Source organism: Sceloporus occidentalis, unplaced genomic scaffold, assembly GCF_023333645.1.
Source record: "Sceloporus occidentalis isolate IW3139 unplaced genomic scaffold, rSceOcc1.0.p SCAF_59, whole genome shotgun sequence".
Taxonomy (NCBI): domain Eukaryota; kingdom Metazoa; phylum Chordata; class Lepidosauria; order Squamata; family Phrynosomatidae; genus Sceloporus; species Sceloporus occidentalis.
The window spans coordinates 2,020,173-2,039,996 of NW_028317039.1; the positions used below are offsets into that span (position 1 = coordinate 2,020,173).

At 39.2% G+C, this 19,824-nt stretch overlaps 1 protein-coding gene across 1 annotated transcript in view; it reads right to left on the minus strand.

The window, feature by feature from the left end:
* Positions 1 to 19,824, minus strand: part of LOC149287537 (vacuolar protein sorting-associated protein 8 homolog) — a 42,592-nt gene that overhangs the window by 4,204 nt on the left and 18,564 nt on the right. The window contains exons 15-23 of the mRNA XM_089492749.1: positions 19,614 to 19,761; positions 19,042 to 19,128; positions 18,839 to 18,890; positions 18,175 to 18,278; positions 17,711 to 17,792; positions 16,933 to 17,015; positions 12,224 to 12,304; positions 9,439 to 9,608; positions 8,172 to 8,340 (exon numbers count right to left, since the gene is read on the minus strand). Of these exons, the coding sequence (XP_089348875.1) occupies positions 8,172 to 8,340; positions 9,439 to 9,608; positions 12,224 to 12,304; positions 16,933 to 17,015; positions 17,711 to 17,792; positions 18,175 to 18,278; positions 18,839 to 18,890; positions 19,042 to 19,128; positions 19,614 to 19,761 (976 nt within the window). The remainder of the gene's footprint in view (positions 1 to 8,171; positions 8,341 to 9,438; positions 9,609 to 12,223; positions 12,305 to 16,932; positions 17,016 to 17,710; positions 17,793 to 18,174; positions 18,279 to 18,838; positions 18,891 to 19,041; positions 19,129 to 19,613; positions 19,762 to 19,824) is intronic.

Here is a 19,824-nt window from a genome sequence, read left to right on the forward strand (position 1 = left end):
AAGTCAATGGAGCCCAGCTTTCTAATCACAGTGTGATTATTAAAAATAAATTAAAAAATTAAATAAAATTAATAATAATTAGAAAAAAATAGTAAAAAAACCATAAAAATGTAAAAATCATTTCTCACTGATGTCACTATCAGGGGAACCTTCAAGTTGAAAAACATTTTTACAATTTTTTTTAAAAAAGGCAAAAAAAATAAAATATATATATAAAAAATATATTTTTGTGAGCAAGTCCTAAAATTAGCACATTAGTTTAAAACAATTCTCGCATGGAAAGAGTTAAAATATTGGCATATTAAATGCCCATGGGGTGTCTACTTTTAAAAAATGTATGATTTGATGGGGTAAATTGAATTGGCCGGGTTCAACAATGTCATTAACACGGGGGGAAGGATGGCCACACATCTAATTTCCAATTAGAAAAATGCACACGTACCAAATGTGGCCTTTTAGTTCCCCCAAAAAATGACAAACCCATGCATGTGGGGTATCACTGTACTCAGGAGATGTTGCTGAACACATATTGGGGTGTCGTGTGACAGCGGCATATACCAGGAGCTGTAAATTCATACATTACATAGGTGTGTGGGGGAAAAACACACAAAAGAATACTACTGCAAACTTTGAAAAAATTCTGGTGGTAAAATGTGTGCATGGAAAGAGTTAAAATACTAGCATTTGAAATACCCTGGGGTGTCTAGTTTTCAAAAATATATGGCTTTATTGGGCATACTGAAATGGCCCGGCTCAAAGATGTACCAAATAGGGCATGGGCAGTGGATCCCCAAATGCCAAAGTTCAACATTGAAAATGCGCATGCCCCAAATGTGGCCCTTTTGCCCCCAAACAGCCAGGCAAAATCATTCATGTGAGGTATCGCTGTACTCAGGAGATGTTGCTAAACACATATTGGGGTGTTTTATGATACTGACATATACCAGAACCTGTTTATTCATACCTGAAGTAAAATGTGTGCGAAAAAACAAATGCAAAAAAAAATACTACCATAAAGTTTGACAAAGGCTGATGGTAGAATTAGTGCTTGGAAAGGGTTAAAATACTAGCATTTGGAATACCCTGGGCTGTCTAGTTTTCAAAAATATATGACTTGATGGGGTAAGTTGCATTGGCAGGCTTCAAATATACCCGAAATGGCACATGGGGGGAAGAATTACCAGATTTGGAAAAAATGGCTTTGAAATAGCAAAACGCTACCTGTACTTATTGCCCCATAATGTTTAGAAAAAAGCAAAAAAAAACATAAAAACATTGAGTATTTCTAAACTCAGGACAAATAGTAGAATCTATTTAGCAGGTTTTTTCATTACCTTTTATAGATGAGTAAAAGATTTTTCAACTAAAAGTTAGAAACAGTCATTTTTTTCTAAATTTTTCACCATATTTTATACTTTTTTTAATAGTAAATAATATGATACAATCAAAACAATGTCATCTTGTCCTGAAAAAAAAAATATATCATGTGTGTGGGTTCAGTAAACGGGAAAGAAGAAAATTACAGCTAAACACGAGCAGCGCAGAAATGTTAAAACGGCCATTGTCACGAATGGTACACAAAGTAAAATCAGCCTTTGTCACGAAGGGGTTAAGGAGCATGGCCAGCAGTACAGTGCCTTGGGTGACCTGCTACTGCTAGAACTGTTTATGGTTGAGCATCGTATCAGTAATTGATATATATGCTAGTGGCTATTTGCTGTGATAAATAAAAAACAATCCTGTTAGGAGACCTTTTTTGCTATAAAACCATGCTGGAATATAATTTTAAAAGAGATTTCACACTTTGTAATTAATAGGCGTTCGATGGAGTTAAGGTCAGGGCTCTGAGCCAGCAAGTCACTTTCTTCCACACCAAACTCATCTAACCATATTTCTATGGACCTGGGGCACATGCTGGAATAGAAAACCAAACTGTTCACCAAACTGTTCCCACAAAGTTGGAAGCATGTCTTTGTCTTGAAGCATTAAGATTTCCCTTCACTGGAAGTAAGGGGCCTAGCCCAATTCCTAATTTCAGTAATTAAGAGGTGTGCCCCAATACTTTTGTCCATATAGTGGTGTACAAAGCAAGATCCACAAAGACATAGTTGGATAAGTTTGGTGTGGAAGAACTTGACTGGTCCGCACAGAGCCATGACCTCAACCCCATGGAACACCTTTGAGATAAACAGGAATGGCGATTGCAAGCCAGACCTTCTTGTCCAAAATCAGTATCTGACCTAACAAATGTTCTACTGGATGAATGGGTAAACATTTCCACAGAAACATTCCAAAATCTTGTAAAAAGCCTTTGCAGAAGAGTGGAAGCTGTTATAGCTACAAGGGGGGGACCAACTACATAAGTATCTATGTATTTAGAATGCAATATCATACAAGTCCCTGTTGGTGTAATGGCTAGGTTTCCTAATACTTTTGCCCATATAGTGTACATCACATAAGCCATCATATTAAAATGTAACTATTCTCACTTTCCTTGTGGATTCCTCCCTGGACAGGTGGGACAAGGCACCTTTCACCTATTTAAACAAAAACAAACAAAAAAAACACAGGAAGTGATTACACATCAACCACAAACAGCAGACATATACATTGATCAAGAGGATATTATCTACTACTATACTTTACTGGGGACACAAATAATCCCTTATAAAGTAACTTGTGTAAAGGGGTCTGCGTACATTGGTGACATATAGATAGCCCACATATCTTATGTAACTAAAATTTTTACCATGAGATTTTTTCCATGGCAAAAAGGTTAATGCAACAGTGCCTGGATTCTGGAAGTATATAGCATGGATCACAATGTAGTGGTAGTTGAGTAATGCATTACCCTCCCTTCACTGCCATCATTCAGTGGAAGATTCTCCCATGTTCTGCCCAATACAGTAGGCACCCATGGCCAAAAAAGTTGTTAACTAAAAGATTAAATGATTATGTGCAAATGTCCCACTTTGCAAGGTGTTAGTGACCTTAGGTTAGGAGTCACCCATATATGTAAATTAAAGTAGGAGGGCACAACAAAATTAAAAATCAAGCTACTATAAAAGTGGGTCCAATGTTTAAATCAAGTGTCTCTCAACACTCTTATATCCTCCATTTTACATAATGCCCAAGCTTCACACCATAAGAATAAAAAACATATGTATAATACATGTTTAATCACAATATTTAACAATACATTTGGATTGTAAAATTTTCAAGAAATAATACATAATATAAATACCTACAAGTAGAACAGATTAAAACAAAAAGGCAGATCCTGTGTGAGCTTCCCCATTGTTTTGGTAGCCCCTTCTAATTTTTCACAAAACAGGAAACAATACATGAATTTTAGTCTAGGGCTTTAGAGATAGAGTGGGTGTTAGAAATGCGCAAATGACTTTTGTGATTAAAGTCCTGCTTTTGCAAGACAATGACAATTCTTTCCTGGAGTATGTAGAAAAAGTTGAAAGTGCACACTTTTTAGATCACTTTCATGCAGAATTGAAAAGTTTCTATAAACCTACCAGTGGCTGCTATATACATACAGCATTTAAATTGTGATATCAAGCACTCCATAGCCAGAACACATGTGGTATACACACAGGGCTGCCCTGGGTCCACCACAACCTTACCCAAACACACACACAATCCAAGACAAACACACATACACATAACTATACACACACATGTAACCACACATTCACAAACACATCCAGACAGACACAGACACACTCACACATAGACAAACATGCTAACATACCCAGGCACACATGATATCCTACCCAGGAACACACAAACAGAGGAAGACACAAGTACGTACACATACACATACACACATCCCCATACAGACACAGACACATTATTATACTCATGCAGACACAAAAATCCAGAGACACACACGTACCCATAAACACACACCAAACCAAACATGCTAACTCTTTATAGACTTAGGGAAATGTTTTAAAAGTTTGTGGACATATCTCCAATTTTCTAGCTACAAAGAAACAGATACTGTCAATAAAAGGAAGTTGACTTTCAGAGCGTCTATTTATGAAGGTTTTAATCTCTTACTTTTTCATGAGATTCAGGCACAAAAGAGTGACAAAACACACTGTGAGCAGCAGGGAGAAGTGATAAAGAAATAACAATTGCTTCGGTAGGATCTAATTGCAGGCTGTGTGAAAATTGTGAAAAGTGAGTCAAATAATTCACGCAAATACTCAGCTGAGCTTGATGGCAGAAATAATTAACACTCTCCCTGCTAGATGTATCTGTCATATAACACATTGTGCTATATCTGTGAAATGGGACCTGTGAAATAAACACATTTATCCAAAGTTGTTCAGTTAAAGACAGAGAGCGACAGGGAAGAAGACTACACTGCAAAGGTATTAAACAGCCAGTGTTTTAGTATATTACAAGACATGCACAAATAAATACACTACAGACCTGCCAATGTGGATGAATTGTGTAATCGAGGTGAAGTAGAGGTGATAAATAAATAATCATGAAATACAGATATGACAGAGTCACTTAAGATAAATTAACCTTAAACAAGGGTAAGAAGGTCACCAATACTCCTGACACTAGCAAGAACCCTAAAGTGGCAGTTTATTGTCCCTGAAACCCTATGCTGCAGATGAATGCATATAAAAGTACCATGAGTACTTTAACCCCTTAAGGACCAGGCTGTTTTTTTGTACTCTTCGTGACCAAGGCTGGTAACACTTTTGCTCGTGTTGAGCTGTAATTTTCTCATCTCCTATTTTGAGTACCCACACAAGTTATATGTTTTTTTTCAGGACAAGAAGGGCTTTCTTCAGATACCATTTTAAGTCATATCATCTAATTTCCTAAAAAAAAAAAAAAGATTGAAAAAGCACTTTTTCTCACTTTTATTTGAAAAATCTTATATTAGTTTACAAAAGCTAATGAAAAAAAAATGGCTAAATGTTCTGATTAAAGAAATACCCCCTTGTCATACAGAGCCTGTGTTGGGCTAACACAGGGGTTTGGCATTGGAAGGGTTAACCTAGCCAGATGTGTTTTACAACCAACAGCTTGCCCTCTTAAGCCACTCAGACTGGCCAACACTTTGTTCATACCAGAGCTATGCCATAAATTCATTGAGGTTCAGCCTCAGTGATCATTAGTGGTAACTCCCCTATGATATGGAATTGAGAGTGATGGTCTTCTATGCTGGGTTTGGGTCATCTTGAGGAGACATTGGGATCTGTCAATCTTAACAAATGTTAAGATGTAGTTTCATATGCGTGTTGATACTAAGGGCTAGGCCTGGGACGTCTCCCTCTGTGACACTGGAGGGGAGGAACATCTCACCAGTGGATAACCTCTCCTGGAACTTTTCACTGAAAATCCTCAAACTCAACAAGGACATTGAGGTTCCCACAGATGACCAATATCGTTTTTTTATAATTAGGTTTTTCTGTGTTTCTCCTTGTTTTATCTTTACAAACTGTATTATATACTCTGTGTTTAAATCACCTTGGTTCATATCATTTTGTACGTAAGCACTGTGTCATTGGTCAAATTAAACTATATATGAATCCAGTTTCTGTCTCTGTGTTCTAACTGAACGCTACCTTCTGAGAAAACCCAGATTAAACCACGTTACTTTATTATTTTACTTAAATTGGGTTTTATACATTTTGATCCGTTCAGTGTGGTACTGGGCAATACCGAAGTGTCCATAAGCTGTAGTCAGCTGAAAATACAGTATGTTCTCGATTATAAGACAAGGTTTTTTTCAGAGCAAATGCTCAAATAGAGGTCTAACTACAAGACTAAGATCCAGATCCCCCGCAGCTTTGTAGGGAACCTGGATCCTCCTCTCTGGCAGCCGGTGGGCCGGTGCCGGCACTTCCTCTGGGGCTTCTATGACAGAGTGCCGATATCACATGACCTTCCGGTGCTCAGTCATAGAAGCCCTGGCGGAAGTACGCGCTAGCGGCATCCCACAGACCTCCACCAGCTGCCCTACTAGACACCAGGAAGTCTAAAGCACGGGGTCTAGGGACAAGTCTAGGGATGCACTGGTAAGTCAGGGGGAGGGTAAGAGTGGCATGGGGGGTATAATGGTTTTCTCGAGGCAGAGTGGCATATAGGTGGTTAAAAGGCATATCTGGTGGCAGAGTGGCTTATTAGGGAGGCAGAGCTGCATATAAGGGTAAAGTCATTTCTGGGGGGCAGAGTGGCATATAAGGGGGTATAAGGCATATCTGGGGGGCAGATGTGGAGAACTGGGGCAAATAAAAAGAAAAAAACCAGAACAATCATAGTTTTTATTAACCCCTTCCGTACCTGTGACGTACCTGGTACTTCCTGATTGGGTGTCACCCACAGAACGGGACGTTCCAGGTACGTCATCGATGATGCGCAATCCAGCTATGGACGCTGGGATCGCGAGGGGTGTCCCCAGCGATCTGTAGCAGCCACTTCCCCTCAATTCCGTGCATGCGATCGCTTTGAAGCGAATCACAAGCACAGAATTAAAATATTTAAATAAAACTGCGGTCTTCAAGGTCCTGAAGGGGTTAAATATGAAAAGATTGTTTACATGTGAATTAATATTTACTAGTAAAACTTTTTTCCCCTATAGGGTAGGCTTTTTCTTTTTTTCCTAAATGAATATTCCAATTTTGGGGGGTAATTGAGCAAATACGGTATTACTAATCACATTGGGATTAGAAAGCTGGGCTTCATTGACTTGCATGGTTGAATTCATTACCTATATTCAAAGTGCAGAGTCTGGAAAAACCCTCTTGGAAACGTGTTTATTTTTTTTTTATTGTTTATCTGAGAGGCAAAATCTTTGGCACTGGCGCTTGTGACCGCTCTCCGGAGGGGTCACAGTGCATCCTGGGGTGGATGTTCATTGTCGCTGAATGCCTCCCTATCGAGGCATTTTACCAACACAATTGAAGCTTAGAAGGCGATCACTGATCGCCTCCTAAACTTTTTTAAAACGGGGGTCCGCTGGCATACAGTGCATGGCGGACATTGACACCCTGATGACGATCTCGGTGTTGCTGAATGCCTCAACATAGAGGCATTATAGCAACACTGTTTAAGCAAAGAAGAAAGCAATAATAGGCACGTCATTGGTCTCACTCACACGCTTCCGCGTAAACATCTGTGCTCACACACAAACACTTCCACGTAAACACCTGTGCTCACACATACACTTCCATGTAAAAACCTATGCTCCCATACACTTCCACATAAACACCTATCCTCATACACATACATTTACACATCCATTATCATACACACCTGTGCTCACATACAAACATTTTTATGTGTGATCACCAGTTGCACCATTCATCAGAATTCTCTGAGAAACATGGTCCATGTCAGCCTCCAAGAAGTGCTGACTAACTAATCCTGAACAGATCCACTCCTGAATAACAAAGGGTCTTGGCTATAAAACTAAGCAAGGAAAATCTAAGTAGGACCTAGGTCAGATTCCCAGAAATATTTGGAGATGATAATTGCTGATGACAACTCTAAGATGTTGTTCAGAATAGTTCTCAGTACATTATTTTAGTCAAGGGAAACAGTTTTACTAAGCGATAAAGTTAATTCCCTCACAAATGATTAACAAATTCAATATTAATATAATGTTCGGCTTTACACCTTAAAAACCATGACTGGTCAATTAAAATCACTACTGCAAAGTTGTTGAACTACTTGCTACAAATTATCAAATAATCCATCAATAGATAAGCATCATTATTTAGTATATATATTTTTTAATTTAAATACTTTGTGTAATTACTAGGTTAACAAATTTAACTTTTTATAATGATTTCAACACATTTAGATTATTGCGAGACTAAATCAGAGACTAAATGTACACATTTTCATAGCTACTTTAAAATCTACCAAATTTGTCAATAATTTGACTCTTACTTCGAGGTCTGCTTTCACAAGGAATCAGCTGTGATATACATGTGCTCAATGTTTACGTGGCTTTGGATAGTTTACCACTCATTATTTGGATTTAAGTCCATCTGCTTCTTGGTGTGCATTAATGTAGCAGATATTTTTCTTTTGTTTGTTGGTTTCTAAAAGTCAACTTTTAAGATCAATTAAACTGGTAATGCACAACAGAAGTGTGACACTTCTCCTGTCTGGGTACTGCTTACCTGCACCAAAGATGGCATTCTCCCTTTACTTACTTCTGTGCCTGGTTGGCACCCAACTTGGATTTTGCTGCTTGAGCTGCACCGAAAGCAGATCCATTGGCTCTGTTCACCTGCATCAACCTTGCAGTTTTTCCCCAGAAGACAGAGTGAGTGGTACAAGTGACCACAGCTGCAGAACACATATAGGTTACAACCCTTCGGAATCAACTCCTGACCTACAGAGCCCTTAACAACTCTGCACCCCCTTACTTTTCAAGCCATATGAACGGCCAACAACCTTGTAGAATTATTCTGACTCAACCAACTAATCTCCTACTGTTTCATACCTCCTCAACCACTGACTACATTGCAAGCTCGCAAGAGCAGGCCCTCTTCTCCTTTTGTATCAGTCAGGGATGCACCTATATATCGGTGGCCAAAAAGGGGATTATCGGCAAAATGCAGAAATAAAAAAATGTCAGAAAATAATCGCCCGCAGGTGCCAGGCCGCTTGCCTATGTGTTGCTCTGCGCAAGCAGCGTCTTTTGTACCAGCGAGGGGAAGAAGAACCCAGCATGAATTTATGTCACTTGACTCTGTGCCGTTCCTTCTTCCGCGCGGGGGTGGGGGGGGGGAGGCAAGAGAAGTCTATGGGTTCAGGTAAGGGGGTGGGGGAGGGTTATGAGCAAGTATGCGTGATTAAGGGAATGAATAAGAGTATGAGTATATGAATGAGTGATAGCATGGATATTAATATAAACAATATTAATAAATATATATATATATATATATATATATTATAACAGCAATCACACTATCATGACCAGGCTACCAGTACATGCTAGAACCGGGGCATGATAGGAGTGCGATTGCTGTTAGTAATCATACTCCTATCATGCTAAGTCGGCCAGTACATGCTGGAATCTGGGTATGCCTGGGCATGATAGGAGTGTGATTGCTGTTAACAATCACATATATACATATACAGATCAAACCCATTTGATCCATCTAGCCTGCCTATTTTTTCTTGCTATAAGGACTCTTAAGTTCTAGGCAGATTTCCTCTCGATAAAGTAAAACTTCCTTACATTACATCACAGGGTTTTAAATGTGATATTCCACGTGTTCCATAGGACAACATGTAAAATTTGAGGAGGGGTGATTTGTAAGGTTTGCTTAATGGGCACATTCGTGGTTCAAGGTACAACATGTTTTTCAACTAATCATATTGTCTGCACAAAATATGATTAAATATTTGTCAGCCTAATAGACCCTAGATTATAACTACCTGAAGACAATGATCTCGTCGGAAGCTTCCTGCCTTCTCTTGTACTGTTGCAAACACACACAGCAGTAGTCTTGCTTGGGAACCAGCGCCCTTGCAATTGAAGATTTCAGATTGCGAAGTGACCAGTGCAGGTCCTGGTTCAATAGATTGGTGGTAGTTTCCAGTAATGTCTGAATGGGAAGATCCAAAAAGACAACAGACTTAGAGGACAACCTACAGTGATCTGTTTAGATAGCAGATATTAGGAGGCACTGGACATTTGCTAGGACACTCTTAATTTTTACATGTGGCTCATCACCAATGACAGTGGTACCTTGAAGTACAGTATTTGGTAGGTATAAATGCATTACACTTTTTTTTATTTATTTACACCAGCAGATTCATTAGTGATGTTACAAAAGGGGAGAGTGGGAATGAACAACATTAAAATTGACAGTTTTCTATGTTAACAAAAACATACCTGGGAACTCTCCGGGTTTGACCCGGAGATTGACGGGTGAGAGCTGCTCCTCTGGGTCACGGGAGCGGGGTCTTGACACGCCCCGCTCCCCACCCATTTTTTCCATTAAATGGGGGTGTTTCGCCCCCAACGTCAACAGGAACTCCCCAGACATCAGCGGGACCGCCCACTGCTGGCGGGGGGACCGCCCACCGATGTCAGTGGGACTGCTCACCAACTGGGGTCCCGCTGACGTCAGTGTGCAGTCCTGGTCGCGTCCCGCAAGGGAAGGCTTTGGGTAGCCGGAGCCGAGAAGTTCCCAGGTATGCAAAAACACACATTTGGATACGCTGGTATGCAAGTAGAAGAGGTTGAGAGGAATGAGACAGGAGGGGGACTGTTTGGGTAAGGATGATTTCATTGTGGTGAGTGTGATGTGAAAAAGTCAAACTGCAAGAGAGGTCCAAGCAGATAGGTAAGGAGTGACCTTTAATTTTGCTGGTAAAGGAATTGTTAGTAATTGTGGTGAGGGCTGTCTCAGAAGAGCATGTCAGGGCATTAAATAAGCCTAGAAAGCGATCAAAGGTCGCTTTCTTCGCTTAAACGGTGTTGTTGTAGTGCCTCCTCAACACCGAAATCTGGCAAAGAGACCCGGTGTGATCCCTCTCTGGGGACACCGGATTTAAAAGATTTTGTCTCTCACAAGATGGCGGGGCCCCTTAAAAAATAACCAACTTTCCAAGAGGGTCTCTCCAGACCCTATGGAGAACGCTGGGCTCCCCCTGCAGGTTAAATACAGGTACCACATTCAGCCATGCAGGTCAATGGAGCTCAGCTTTCCAATCACAATGTTAAAAAAAAAAAAAAATTGGCAACATGTAAAAATAAATCATGTATTCTATTCCATACATTTATATGGATTCAAATTCAGGATCTATCATTATGCAAGGTACTAGATGTGTTGCTAAGCTGACTCATATCAAAATCTGACTCAGTGTCAGTGGCATATGCCTCTTCAGTGGTATACAAACTGTTCATTTTCTAACTAAAGGAACAAAACAGCTATCTTTTTTTTATCCCTATCTAAAAAAAAAAAAAAAAAAAAGAGAGACACAGTAGAAACACTATATCACAGTCCTCTGTCTCGCACTAACGCATGATCACAAGTGAGAAGGAGAAAGGCAGAGAATAATCATTGCATTTGTCATCTTAAACATGCGTGCATATAATTTGCATACATGTAAATAAAGAGGACTGGCTGTAGAAAGGTTAAAGTTTAAATGAGTGAATGATCTGTGAATTAAGCAGAATACCTTGCTTCCCCTGGGCACTAAAAGAAAAGTTGTTCACGCGGACCGCAAGCAACACAGAGGGAAGCAGGGGCCCCTGTGAGCAGCACAGATAAATCTGCAGTTCAGGTAAGCAGGTGGAGGAGGGTGCATGAATGAGTATCTGTGATTCAGTGAATGAATATCGGAATGAGGGAATATTTGTGAATGAGTATCTGTGGATGAGGAAATGAATGAGTATCTGTGGATGAAAGACATGCGTCCAAGTTCAGCCTTTCCTATATCTGTTAATGAGTGAGTAGGTGTGTGATAGCATGGATGTGTAAGTGGGGGGCATGCCACAGGGGGGCTGCTGGTTTGGGGCAACGCTGCCACAGGGAGGCTGTTGGTTTGGGGCAACGCTGCCACAGGGAGGATGTTGGTTTGGGGAAATGCTGCCACAGGGGGGCTGTTGGTTTGGGGCAAAGATGGCAATTCCTATGCTTCCAATCTGCTAGGCAGGTCCTGTGGATGCACTCTGGGTGCCAAGGCTGCAGTGATACTAAAGGGGAGGGGCTTGCTGGGTGGCATTCATTCACAATGTGGAACTGACTGGGGGCAATACACAAGGCTGTGGGGGGCAATGGGGCATTCATTCACAATTGGGCTGGCTGGGGGGGCATCACATAAATCAATACTTAAGAGGGGGGCTGTCTGGTGAGATAAATATACGTGGGGCTAATTTTTAAGTTGATCATTTTATATGGCCCGCGAATGATGTTATAAATATCCAAATGGTGCTTTGCAGAAAAAATGGTTCCCTACCCCTGCATTAAAGGATTGACAAGATCAGTATATACTACATACATGAAGCAGAGGTTTCACACCCAGCCTTTAACAATTACAATTAACCCAGACAGGGTGAACCAAGTGTTACACCTTTGAAATCAGCAGGCTATGGAGGCAGTTAAAGTGAGGTAAAGGAAGGTTCAGGTAAAGACAAGGGTTAAAGTGTGTTATAGGCATTAACAGCATTATACAATTACAATACAAACAAAGGCAAACAAATACAATTTACCCTTTCATAATTAAAGGTGTCTAGCATTCCTAAAACCAGGCCTTGTATTTCTCCCAACTTTCCTCTTCCATACACAGGATCCTGGAAATAATAAAACAAATGCATTATCATTTTCTGCTTAATCCCATCATATTTTCCTTAATTCAAAGGATTATATCGTTTGTGCCTAAATGCAAACACACATTTCTGTAGCAGTGTCACAAAAAGGAAGAGTGAATATTGACAAGATTAAAAGTGACAATATAAAAAATTGAAGACAAAGTGCTGTTCACCAGTGTTCCACAGCCGCCATACAATGCTTTTAAGTCACGTAGAGAGCACAGATACCGTGGAGGGGAGCGGCTGGGGGCACTGCCATGGGTCAGGCCTGCCGCCGCTCCCAAGATATACATGTCACTTCCTGTATGCATTTGCCCTTTTCCATACCCTCCCCCAGCTTGCAGGTGATGTGTTTGGCCGAACATATTTCCCAGCGTGTGATACACTCACCCCAAGTTCCAGAGCCGGGTCTGGGAATGCTACATTACTACATTATATAATTTAGGTTTCAATTCAAGGGAGTTAAAATACATCCGAGAACACAGAATTTGCAGCTTCAATTGACCAGGAAATGTTGATACATACACACAAATTCACCAAAAATATTCTTAAACCTTTCATTAACATGATCACTAGATAAAGAATCTGGTGATTAAAGGTATGTTGATCACAATCTGTATTTTATTTAGGTAAAATATTGTAACAGCATTTAGGCAGAGTAGATGTGACCATTGCCATCAAGTTTCAAGTGCATCTGCTAATCTTATTAAAGTATGTCCTGTTTCAGCATCAAAATACGTGAAACTAAGATGGATTCTGGAAACCCACTTATGAAATTTTTTTTTTTTATAATTTTCCGACCAGCACTTCGTTGCCAAGAACCTGAATTAACATATCATTGAACAATAGCCTATGGTTTCTACCACTGCCTGTCGATACTTGCTGAATAGCCACAAAGTGGTTAAATCTCTATCCGTTTGCGATCACATCACTTCAGAGCTTCCATGAAATATGCATGAAATGGTGGCCCAGTTTTCAAAGAGACTCTCTGAAACATCTGCATCCTGCAGGAAAACAAGCCAGGGGCATGCAGAAAGGCAGGCAAGCAGCAGATGTGCCTACTGATATATCTATTATTTAACCTCTTCTGCATGAAGCTCTTACATTACTCTTTAAGGTGACAAGTTGTCCCCTGGGGACAAAAAACCGCATCATACAGGGGGTTAATGATTGAAATGTGACCCTGAGGTGTACGTTTTCCATAAGCATTACTGGGTGATCTGGTGGCCCAAGGTCAGCTTCATGTTGAAAGCTAGAATTCTTATCCCCCACACATCTGGGCACCATTGGCATTCATCAAGGTATATGTGGGCTAGTTAATAGAAAATTAACCTTGTGGTCACCAGCTGGCCGTTTATACATCCTTCTAATGCTAAGTGTTTAAGTATCTCAGAAGAGAAATACATTATTCATAAATAGCCCCCCTGCCAAAAAAATGCCCAACATGGAAACATACAGAGAATAGATATATTTGTTTCTGCAGTTTATCTTGGAGTATAGAAAGATGTTATTAAGAGAGGTGCAGCTTTAAACTACTAATGTGCCCCCCTTCCATTAACTGGAATTTCTATCAGCGTAAGAAGCAGGTCAACATTGAATGCACTAACGTAAAGCTTTGATGTCCTATAGCAATAAAAACCTTTTTCACGGTAGAAGCAATCCATAAACACAGGTTATTAAACAGGATCAGATAATTAAAATTATAATATAAAGAACTGTGATACTAGGATTCAGCGAATCCCACTGGTGAATGAAATGGAAGACATGTTTCTGTAAGCATGCAGTAATAGTCCAATCCCAAATTCAGTCTCAGCCAGCCAGTTGTTCTCAATTTAACTACTTATATTACACACTTTAACCAGTGCCTATGAAAGATCCAGTTGCGATATACACACCCAGATGCAATTTCATAGAAGAACAATTGTAGATAATCATAATGACATATATTTGGCACGTTTCAGTGTACATTTAAAGATAAATCCTTCTTTAAAAAAAACATTGATTCTCTCAGGCAGAAGGGCTTTCTTTCAACTTGCAGGACCCTACTTATCTTTGGTTTCTGTAAGTCAAAATTGTTAAGTACTACATGTTATGTTCTGTTAATCCATTGTACAGCACTGTAGGGTATGATGGCACAATATAAATCAATTAATAATAGTAATCTGATGAATGCAGGCTAGATTTACCCAGTTGTCACATTTGGGTCTCTTAATCCAAATGTTCAGATAACTATTCAGTATCATACAGGAAAAGAAGAGACTGATCCTCTTAAATTAACAGTATGTTCAAAAATCCAAATGAAAAATTAAATACAACATTTAAATGATTTAATCCTCTAACTAAAAATGTAAGTTCCAATAGAAAATAAAATGTAATACCATGATTGCTTGATTATGCTGCAATCAGATAGTTATTGTGTGGAAAAGTTGCCATAGAAACATGAACCTTTTTAAGGAGTTGTGTTTTACGACATATATAAAGCTTATACGAAGAAATGACACATATGCAGTTTCCAAATGAACTGTGCCTTGCTCTTCCCTTAATCACGCTTTAGTTTGCGTCTCATTTAACTGTTGAGTATACAGCCTCACAGACTCTCAGTGATAGATGGGGGAAATGCTCTGTCTCTATTTTATTCCTTGGAGAGTTTGACAACGTTGCTCATTAAATGGCGATGAGGCACAGTTTTGGTCCCAAGATTGCTCTTTAGAAGTAAGGCTTGCTTGTCTCACCTACATAAAGAGTCATTAATCCAAAAACAATTGAATACTAGACAGGGAAATTTACGGTTCCAGGTTCTGTTGGTTGAAACCTCCTATCATGGCAGACAATGGCTGTATCAAGCAACCCCTCTACACCTATGAAACTGGACAGAGCCAAGAGAAATTCTGATTATCAGTTTATTTAGTTCTAGTTTTGTACCCTTTGAATGTATTTGTATTTATAAGAAGTGCTGCATAAAATTATTGGCACTATACAAATACAAGTTAATTATATATATATATATATATATATATATATATATATATATATATATATATATATACACACACACATACATACATTCACACTATATGGACAATATATATATATGTCATTATGGACCTCGCTTTGTGCACTGGTGCACAGTCATGCTGGAGTAGAAAAGGGCCATCCCCAAACAGTTTCCACAAAATTGGACACATAGCATTGTGCAAAATGTCTTGGTATGCTGAAGTGGACAGCATAAATTCCACGTGGATGATCAAAATCCTGTGAGTGCCTGTATTCTGTCTGACTAGTATGTAGCTACTATTATTTTCCTGGATATGAAGGTGGAGTACAGGCATTTTGGACAGTATATACAGTATATAATGCAATGCATCTGTGTCTTGATGCAGATGAGTGATGGCAAAATTCTGTTATATGGCCAGGAATGAATGATAATGCCATATTAACATCACACCAGCCAAACCCAGAAGGTCTGCTTCAGTGTGTCTGGGAATCCTGTTATCCACCAAATGAATGCGCAAACTGTACAATCAATGGACATTATGTTGTACTGCATTGTTTCTGAACGGTTTCTCCAACCAAGAAATTCCTAAAACTGACTACCCTTAGTACTGTTTTTTTCCAGTAAGTATATAATATAGTAACCCTCTTCCGTCCTAAGCGTTAACAGAAATACCTTGTGGGAGCACATTAAAGGCATGAAGGTACCTAGATCTAGATTTAGCAACTCTGTTAGTAGGTCAACAGACATACTCACAAAGTCAGAGATCCGGAGCACTGACAGGCAGAAACCACATTAAAATTGTAGGGCAGTGAGAAACAAGTAAAAATTTAATTTTTATCAAAGGAATCTTTTAAACCGTGAGTAGTGTGCAAAATTAAACATTTTAACTCACAGACAAATTTATTTTAAATCTCTAGCTTACCTAACCAACAGTTTATAATTTCATTTCACAGATTTCACCATGCAATGTGTAGGACCGGTTTCTACAAGACTGGCCTTGATCCCGCATAACGAATAAGTACATTTAGAAGATTTTCTGACGGTATTAACAAATGCATTTTGCAGGACCAAGTCAGCCTTTGTTGCAGAGGAAACTGAACAGGTTTGACCCTGCCTAATGCAAATCACTAAAATTCCTAAAACCATTAATAAGATGAAAAAAAAGAGTTAGCACCACAACTGTATTTGTGTGAAATGCCAAATGTATATGTGGAAATAATAGTAAAAAATCATTCAAATGGTGATGGAACTATAACAACGGAAATGGTCACTCCAGGCCTAGGTCTTGTTACTTACTGTAGCTTGTAACAGGGAAGGGGCAGCACAGCACATGCATGATTAGCAACCAAACAATATAGGAGACAGATATACACTACATCATGTACTTTTTTATAAGTCATTGGGGTGACAGACTTGCTTGGTTCTATTCTATAGGAAACAAACCGACAAAGAGCTACAATGCAAGGGCCCTGCAAGAGGGTAGTGCTTATACAGTAATAATGGTTAATAATGGGGCTTGAGGTGGATGTGCCTAGGAAGCAGTGTACACAGTGGTGAGTTGTGTGTTTAAGTAAAATGTAAAAATCAGAACTTTGCTGGTTTTGCCTCCACTCACCTGCAGGATTCTCTGGAGGATGGATGGGAGGGGGATGTATGGTGCCATGCTATTTAGAACCTCCATGGTCATACTTTTTAATGCTGTAGGGACACAAAATGCAATGAGATCTCAGGAATAACAAACAAGTTAATGTACAAAAACAACAAAAAGATAGTATTGTAGCCAATGGAACCCAACCTATCCACATGATCTGTGTATTCTCTTTAGAAAATATGCAAAATGATTAAATAATAATAATGGAACTAGAGCAAGGACTGATGGTTAAACCTTTTAAAAGGGTGAGAAGGTTTTTTTGTCTAAATAGGATTGTCCTAAATCCTGTGATAGGGCTTGAAATATTCCATGAGTCAGGTAGCCATGGCTTCTAGATTTCAGATGCGATTCCTAAGATTTTATGCCAAATTGATCTCTACAGTTGAACATCTTTCAGGCTCCTTGTAGTGACCAAATAACAGCCAAAGCCCATCTACCATACAGAGGACCTTTATTTCTACAATTAAACCTAGCTGTTTCTAGCAATTGTTTTCTGTTTTAAACAGTTCACCTTTTTGTTTCTTACAGATCGGCTGCAAAGAAGTTGAGGTTTTGTCTCGCCAAACTCTTGCTGTAATATTTATTTCTGTGCACATTCAAGGTACGAAAGGATGCACATAAGTAAAAGTGGTAATGAAAATAGGTGTATTAGTGTGTCACTAAAATCCTCTGTCATCTAGAACAATTAAAACTCCCTGGTTTAACACTATGGATGAATGGAACACATGGAGAAATAACTCACATTCAAAATACAACTGGCAGGAATATGAACTGAGAAGCTTCTGTGGTGACATCATCGCTTCCAGCAAAGGAAACCACAGGGCCTGAGTGGGACAAAAAAAACAAACACAAAAAACATCATGCATACCCCACGTCAGACAACAACAAACACTCCCCCACTGTACCCTAAAAATATATACATGTTCTTTCTTTCTTTAGCCCCAGTAGATTCAGGGAACGATTGCTAGGTAAGAAATAGCCCGTTGGCCTAATTTTGATTTACCAGTAAAGAAAATAATTCATACAGCAAATAAAATGCAGTGCATGGGCTCTGATTTCTACAGCACTAGATAATTGGTACATGGTAAAGTGTACCTTCCTAAAACACTAAATTTATAGATCATAGGTAAAGAATAGCTTAAATAATAAACCATGCTGTCCAGAGCAACCATTTTGCATCAAAGTGACTCATGCCCAGACCAGTACCTCTCGCTGTTGTTGGTTTAGTGTGTGCGCTGTCCTTTCACAGAGAGAGATAGTTTCCAATAACGTTTTCTCCACACATGTAATAGTGGTTTCTTGTTTGAAGCCTGGTTGGAAGAAGGAGAAGAGTACAAAATGCTCAATAGTATATTTTACGTTAAAATCTCGAAGCTTGAGAAAATCATGTTTTTGTCTTGGGAGATGGGTACATGATACTGCATTGGAAGGGAATGCGTATCTCTTGATAATGGGTTATTTTTGTTATTTGTTCTTTTTCAATATAGCAACATATTCAGTGGGGATGTGTGAATGCCAACTCCCCCCTTTACATTGGTGGTGCACCTTAACCATATGACCTCTACTCCCCACAGACAAATACGTACATCAATGTCTTTCCAGGTGGGGTTTTTTTGGCATGATAGCCCATTTCAGTCTTTACAAGGTGACTCACTATTCAGTGCCTAGTATGCCAGTATTGACTGGCAGACAGAAAACACTAACCGTGCCACACTATTATACACTATTAATCTCAATGATACAGGGGATGGTGTTTTAGTAATCTATCAACAGATTGTTCAGGTAATGCTGAATGCAAAATGTTGCTAGGATTGAACTAAACACAAGTTAAAGGATTTTGATAAATTATATTTTTGTCAGTAAAACACACCTGGTGAATCCACAGAGTCTTTGGTCAGCGCTGAAAGCATGCACTTAAGTCTCTGTATACAGGAAAGATATAACAACAAAATATAGAAAATGAATTACTGTAGAATGTAAAAGGGGAATAACCAGGGACAAAGATATGAAATACACAAAAATCTTTTTTCTTATTAGACTACTGGAAGAAACTGTAGTTAGAGAGACCATTACCGTAAGCATAACTTGAAAAGCTGCCTCAATGTCCCCCTTCTTTTCTAGGAGATAGGCCAAAGATTCATGATCATGTTTTTGTGCAATCTACAAAAAGAATGGGTGTTATTTTTGAAGTTTCTGGAATAGATACACATATGTGCATTGAGGTAAAAGGCACATTACAATTTAAAAAGATACCTCATAAGACCCATTGGAGAACTGACTTGAGGTTTGTTTGTTTTTCAATTAATGTTTAGACATTGCATGCATCTTACATCTGTTTTGCCATAGGTTGTAAATATTACAGTTATTAGTTAGGGACTATTGTGCATAATTAGTCACTTACATATCTGGGGATAACCACTCTTTCCATAGCTGTCATCCAAAAGGATGAATATATTAATGTGGATAATCAGGAACAGTTGGTGAAAAGGGATGCATCAGTGGAAGGGTTTGGGAAGTAGACAGCTTTAATCTAACAGAGAGCCATCTGTGTGATATATAGGTATTCGAAAGTGTACAGAGGAACTCCACTGAAATAAAAATGTTGTGTGTCTACATTACAGAAACCGTGCAGACTCTGTACTTACCTGAATAGTCTCTTCTAATCTGTAATGCTCCAGAATCTGCAGCATTGGAGTTACCTGGGAAGGATCATACTGGCACATTAAGTCTATGAAGAGCTCTGTAATGTGTGGCTGAGACTGCAGGATCTCAGGGGTCATCTGAGCTCCATCCCTGCCAACAACAAAACAGAGAAATTAGGCAACTAATAGATTGAATTGTGAAGCTGCAGAAGGA